Source organism: Gracilinanus agilis, chromosome 1 (genome assembly GCF_016433145.1).
Source record: "Gracilinanus agilis isolate LMUSP501 chromosome 1, AgileGrace, whole genome shotgun sequence".
In the NCBI taxonomy this organism is placed as follows: domain Eukaryota; kingdom Metazoa; phylum Chordata; class Mammalia; order Didelphimorphia; family Didelphidae; genus Gracilinanus; species Gracilinanus agilis.
Genome location: NC_058130.1, coordinates 14076506 through 14082663, shown reverse-complemented (window position 1 = coordinate 14082663; position 6158 = coordinate 14076506). Strand labels below are relative to the sequence as shown.

The following is a 6158-nucleotide window of genomic DNA, read 5'->3' as shown; positions in this document are numbered from 1 at the left end:
AGATGACAAAACTGAGATGCAGAGAAGGAGGGAGAGACTTCCTCCCAAAGGTCCCAATGTAGTAAATAGTAAAATTATTGTTTGTCCTTCATCAGGAAGAGGACCAGTGATATCCCAGGGAGATGTCTTGACTGGAGCATAAATTGGAATGAGATGAAGCAGAGCTGCACAAAGTCGTGCGCCTCACTCTTTTCCAGAGTCATCCAAGTCCAGTGACAAGACAAAAATCCGGACCACTGGCGATGGCCTGGGATGAAGTGGATGTCCAGGCTCTAAGCACTCCACAGTGTTCACTTCTACTACTTTCATGGCCATTCGAACAAATTGTTCTCATCCATCCATTCCACCGGGGAAGTCTTCACATGTTTGGTGTAGACACCCTTTTAACTCATCCCAAGTTGGAAGCCTGTTGGCTCACCTCCCCCAGGGTTTAGCTACCCACCAAGATGGTTTCACCAGGGAGTGGCTACTGTGCATGTTACAGCTTCTTGGAGCCACGGGTGAGAGCTGGATGACAGGTGTATGCCCGAGGCGCATGAGCAGCCCTGAAAAGGGCCCAGCAGTCCTCGTGCCCCATCCACTTAATAGTAAAATCTGTGTTCACGAGGAGTCCAGAATCAAAGGCTCCCAGAATTGGAAGAGACCTCAGGGGCCCCCTGGTCCTTTGCCTCTGGGAACAACTTTGAAAGACTTAAGTTTTCCAATCAGTGCAATGAGGAGTGAGGACAAAGCTTGTTCCACCCTCCAGAAGGGAAGGTGGTAGACTTGGGGCGCTACGTGAGGCATACAGTTTTGGACATGGCTAGTGACGGCCAATGAACTTACTTTGCTTGAGTTGCCACCTTTTTAACAAAGGTTTTCTTTTTTCCCTTCCCCCCCCCCCCCTTCAAGAGAATAGGAGTAAAGGAGAAGAGAATAAATGGGAGACTAAATGCTTCTTTGTTGAAAAAAATGTAATTGACTTATTACTTCCGGAACCAAGATGGCGGAGTAGAAGCAGGGAAGCTTGAAGCCACCATGAGAATCCTTTCCATCCAATCTTAAAATAAGGCCACAAAATGAAAAGATTTAATTAGAAAAAGGTGTTGGGGGGGCAGCTGGGTGGCTCAGTGGATTGAGAGCCAGGCCTAGAGACGGGAGGTCCTAGGTTCAAATCCGGCCTCAGACACTTCCCAGCTGTGTGACCCTGGGCAAGTCACTTGACCCCCATTGCCTACCCTTACCACTCTTCCGCCTTGGAACCAATACACAGTATTGACTCCAAGACAGAAGGTAAAGGTTTTAAAAAAATAAAAATAAAAAATAAAAAAAGATATGTGTGTGTGTGTTTGTGTGTGTATGTGTGTATTACTATGTATTGGTTCTAAGGCAGAAGAGTAGTAAGGGCTGGGCAATGGGGGTTAAGTGACTTGCCCAGGGTCACACAGCTGGGAAGTGACTGAGGCCAGATTTGAATATAGGACTTCCCATCTCTAGGCCTGACTCTTAATCTACTCAGCCACCCAGCTGTCCCCCAGAATGATGTTTTTAAATGCAAAAACTGAAATTCATGTGACTTCCAAAGGAAGGCAGAGGAGCCCAAATCAAGAGGTCCTTTTTTCCCATCCCAGGTCAAGGGCTTTTCTGGTGGATTCCTGGTGGAGGATCTGTGCTCTGCTTCTGACCTCCCAGGCTCGGGCTCCATTCCTCGGCTGCCTCCTTGCCCTGGAGGTTCCCTCTTGAGCCCCCTTTTCCCATCAGTGAGTTCCTCCGGAGCCTTCCCGCCATCTTGCATTTCCTTCCCAGCCCCACTTTGGCCTCTCTGGGTTTCTCCCTCAGCAATCTGCTCCCTTATCTCCCCCACCCCTAACCCATTTTCCTCTTCCTCTGATGTCTTCCTCCATTCGAATGGAAGCTGTCTGAGGGCAGGAGCTGTGTTTTCTCCCCTCCTGCCACCCGGATGGCTTGTATTTCTAGCCTTGGCCCTCAACGTGGAGCTTGGCATCCAGTCAATGCTTAATAAGTGCTTGTTGATGAGACTGGACAACCTCATCTAGGAAACGCCGGTCGGGCTGGACCCCCCGAGATGCCAACCACACCACTTCCGTGCCCTCAGCCGGTCGGCGTCCATCCTTCCGAGCTCTTCCAACCCCCAGATGCCAAGGGGGCATCCAGCAGCCCGTGGCAGGATTCGCTTGTCATTAGCTGGGTTGGCCAGCAGAGGGGAGCGGAGCTCCACAGAGACAGCCCCGGCTCCAGGCTGGTCCCTCGGAGCAGGAGCCCTGCAGAAGGCTGTGCTGCCCCAGCCAAGACCCTCCGGCCTCCCTCCACCTGGTTACTGGCAGCAGGGAGGGACCTAGAGTGGATGTTGGCTGCTCCTGGAGGAGGCGAAGAAGTTGGGTGGTTCAGACCCTTCCTGGCTGTGTGCCCCTGGGCAAATGGCCGACAGCCTCTGTGGCTCAGTTTCCCCATCTATAAAATGGGAGCTAAAAAGCTCCTGCCTCTAAGGTGGTTGTGAGGCTCCGACAAGGTAACTTGTGGCTCACGTGGGGGGCTTTAAACCCTCAGCCCCGTCTTAGAGCCGACGCCGGGCATCGGTAAGGGCTGGACGATGGGGTGAAGGACACAAAATGCCCTGGTGTCCAGGTCAGCGTGGCCAGGAGGGGACCACTTGGGAGAGCTTGGAGGGACGGAGCTGGGTGGAAGGAGAAAGCCCAGGGAAAGGGCAAAGAGCTTGCAGGAGGAGGGGGCATTTCCTGAGCCCCTCTGGGGGTCGTGGGGGCACCACGCCAAGCTGAGGCAGGGATTCCTCCAGTTGGGTTGGGCCGGGAGCGCCTGGGGGGCAGCAGGAGAGGCTGGTGGGCCGAGCCCAGGAAGCCGGGGCTTGTTCAGAGTGCCAGGGCTAGCCTAGCGGGCGTGGGGAGCCCAGGGAAAGGGGGTGGCCTTCCGCATGGGAGGGCCGGTCCTGTCCGCCACATAGCAGGGCCTCTCCTGGGCAGGACATTCCCTTAATGTTTGTTTAATGGAGCCTTCAAGGATGAGGGAAGGAGATGGCCAGAAGTTTTAACAAGGCGTTAAAGCCCAGGAAACTTGGGTGGCTCCAACTACCAGAGGAATTCCAGGGGCCTGGACAGATGCTGAACAAATGGAGGGGGCCAGGCTTCCCACCAAGCCCCAAGGCCTAAGGGGCTGCCCAGAGAGGTGCTGGAGCTTTGCCCAAGGGGGTGGAGGGACCCGTGGGATCTGGAGGAAGAAGACTCCCAGGTGAAGATGCCAAGGAGAGGCAATAGCCCGCTGGCATGTCTAGAGTGCTTAAGGCTTGCCACGCACTTTACCCCAGTATCATTAGGAGAGGTAGCTGCTGGGCCTGGATTCAGAAGGACCTGAGTTCAAATCCAGCCTCAGGGTATGATCCTGGGCAAGTCACTTAACCTCTGCCTCAGCTTTCTCAGCTGTAAAACAGGGATAATAACAACATCTACCCCACAAGGTGGCTGTGAGGATTCAATGAAATCTTTTATAGCGTTTAGTACAGAGCCTGAGAGGCAGACTTATTCCCTCCCCACCACCCCCTGCCTCCTGTTACACCCTTTGATCCTCACGGCAACTTCAGCAGGTAAGTGCTATTATCCTCATTTTGTAGCCAGGGAAACTGAGGCGGGGGTGGGTGGCTCAGTGGATGGAGAGTCAGGCCTAGAGACGGGACGTCCCAGGTTCAAATCTGGCCTCAGACACTTCCCAGCTGTGTGACCCTGGGCAAGTCACTTGACCCCCATTGCCTACCCTTACCAATCTTCCACCAAGGAGCCAATGGCTCCAAGATGAAAGGTGAGGGTTTAATAAAAAAAAAAGAAAAAGCACTCGGGGCCCGGTCAGGGCCCCCACATCCTCCTGGAATGTCCAGGGATTCCTGCCCAAGGTCTGGTCCTGTGCGTTAGGCCAACGGGGATGCCAGGGCGCAGGGAGGTGTCCGTGGTCCCCCCGCCAGTGCGGAGGGGGGGGCCTTGGAGAAGAGGCCTGGAAGGCAGCTGGCACCGGCGGGCTCTCAGCCCCCTGCTCGCACTCTTCGGAACGGCCTGGCATCCCGGGCACTGTGGTGGCTGCCCACACCTCGGGGTTTTATTTTGGTGAGACAAACGGAGAGAAGCGGGATTGTTCAAAATAAAGCACTTTCTTTATTTGTACCTTTAAGCAAAATAATCAGAACATATATACAGGAAGAGAGCGGAGCCCGACGGAGGCTGATCCCCAAGAACCGCCTGGGTGCCAGCGGGGGAAGCGCCCATCCCTGAGTGCCCAGCCAGGACAGGAAACGAGAGCCACGGGCCGCCCGGACGATGAGGGCGTCTTGAAAACTGCGTCAAACCCAGCAGGGCCGGGGGTGACCCCAAAGCAGCCCCTCCAGACCGGCCTCGTCTCTGCCCTCTTGTCACCGGCCGGTGGGCCGAGGGAAGGTCGAACAAAGGAGGTCTGGAACACGGGCCTCCGCTCGGCCGCAGGTGGCTCGGGAGAAGGAGACGGCTGACCCCTCGGGGAGGGGCCTGGGAGCTGCCCGGCAGGGACCCCGAGCCTCTCCCCCCACGGACCGGCCCCTTCCACGGGCACAGCCGAGCACCTCCGTGACTGTGGGCAAGCGCACACGCCGCCGGCCACACGAGCCACGAGGGCCCCCGGCCGGGCACACGGGGCTCCCCTCTCTTCACGGCCGGTGGTCTCTGCAGACCGCCCGGGCTCTGGACGGCAGATGGTGGGACAGATGGACCCCGGAGCGCCCCGGGGTGGGGGAGCCGCTGGCTCGGGCCCAAATCCTCACGGATTTCTAAATAAATTACAGGAAATAACTTAGGAAGGCTTTTGTACAGCTGAACTCAGCGTCCGGAGGAGGCTCGTGGCCGGCCGTGACAGCACCAGGCGCTCCCCATCGTCGGGGGCCTCCTCGGGGTCTGTTTGAGGGGTCGCCGGCGGAGGGCCAGGACGAGGGGCTCCGGGACCCAAGAGGTCGGGGGTCGGGGCCGCCCACCTTCCGGCTCGGGCCTCTCCTCCGTCCGGAGCGCGAGGACAATAAATAGGGACGTAGCGCGGCAGGCACAAAGCAGCCGGACGGCCCCCTCCGTCCGAGGGACGCCGGGCCCGGGCTCCGGCCGGGGGCAATAAATAGTAAGAGGGCCGCCTGGGCCCGGCCGGCCCGTCGTCCCTGAGTGGTGCCGCCCCGCCGGGCCGGCTACACCTTCACCATCTCCATGAGGGAGGACTTGATGGCGTCCTCCAGCAGCTGGTTGTCCGAGAAGGGGGCGGCCACGTCGGGGACGGACTCGGAGAGGCCGATGAGGGACTCGAGGAAGCAGGCGGCCGGGTCGGCGGCGGGGGAGAAGGCCGGGGCCGGCGCGTCGCCGCCCGCCTCCTTGGGCGAGGCGTACAGGGGGCCCAGGCTGTAGTCGGAGAAGGCCTGGAACAGGTCCAGGGAGTCGGCGGACGACAGGCTCAGGTCTGTGTAGCTCCGGCAGCCGTCCGAGGCCGGGAGGGGGCCGCCCGGCTCGGCCGCACAGCCCGGGGGCCCGCCCGGGTAGCCCAGGCCGTCCTGGTTGGCGTTCTCGTCCAGGCACTCGGACGTGACGTCGGCCACGTGGCCGGGGTAGCCGAAGATGTCCGCGCAGGGGAAGCCGGCCCCCTCCTCGTCCTCCTCGTCGTCCCGCCCCAGGGCGCCGGCCGGGCCGAAATGAAGGATCCGGGCCAGGCCGTCGTCGTCCAGCGGCGTGGCGGGGGGGAGGGGGCCCCCGTAGGGCAGCCCCTCGCAGGGGTCCTCGCCGGGCGCCGACGAGCCGCTCGAGTCGCTGCTGCAGCTGCTCTCGCCCAGGCCCTCCACGGCCAGGGAGAAGGGTGAGGCCGGGGGTCCGGCCTCCCCCTCGGGGCTGCCCTGCGGCGAGGGCTCTGGCTCGGACCCCGGCTCGGACCCCAGCTCGAACCCCGCCTCGGACCCCGAGCCCTCCTGGCGGCTCTCCAGCTCGAGCCTGGTGAGGGTGTGCAGGGAGTGCGTCTGCACCCGCGCCTGGTTAAACTCCACGCGGCCCTCCGGGTTCCCGCAGCCGTCCTGGGTGCAGCCGCAGGGGAAGGCCGTGTGGTCCATCTGCGGCCGGAGAGAGACGGAGGGCGTGAGACGGGCGGGAAGCACCCCCCCCCCG

At 59.9% G+C, this 6158-nt stretch overlaps 1 protein-coding gene across 1 annotated transcript; it reads right to left on the bottom strand.

Moving 5' to 3' along the window:
- Window positions 1-4131: 4131 nt before the first annotated feature.
- On the bottom strand, window positions 4132-6115 carry CSRNP1 (cysteine and serine rich nuclear protein 1; the record flags this gene model as incomplete). The annotated part of the gene is made up of 1 exon (XM_044675500.1): window positions 4132-6115. A coding segment is annotated over one exon (915 nt), but the record flags the coding sequence as incomplete, so codon positions are not given.
- Window positions 6116-6158: the final 43 nt, after the last annotated feature.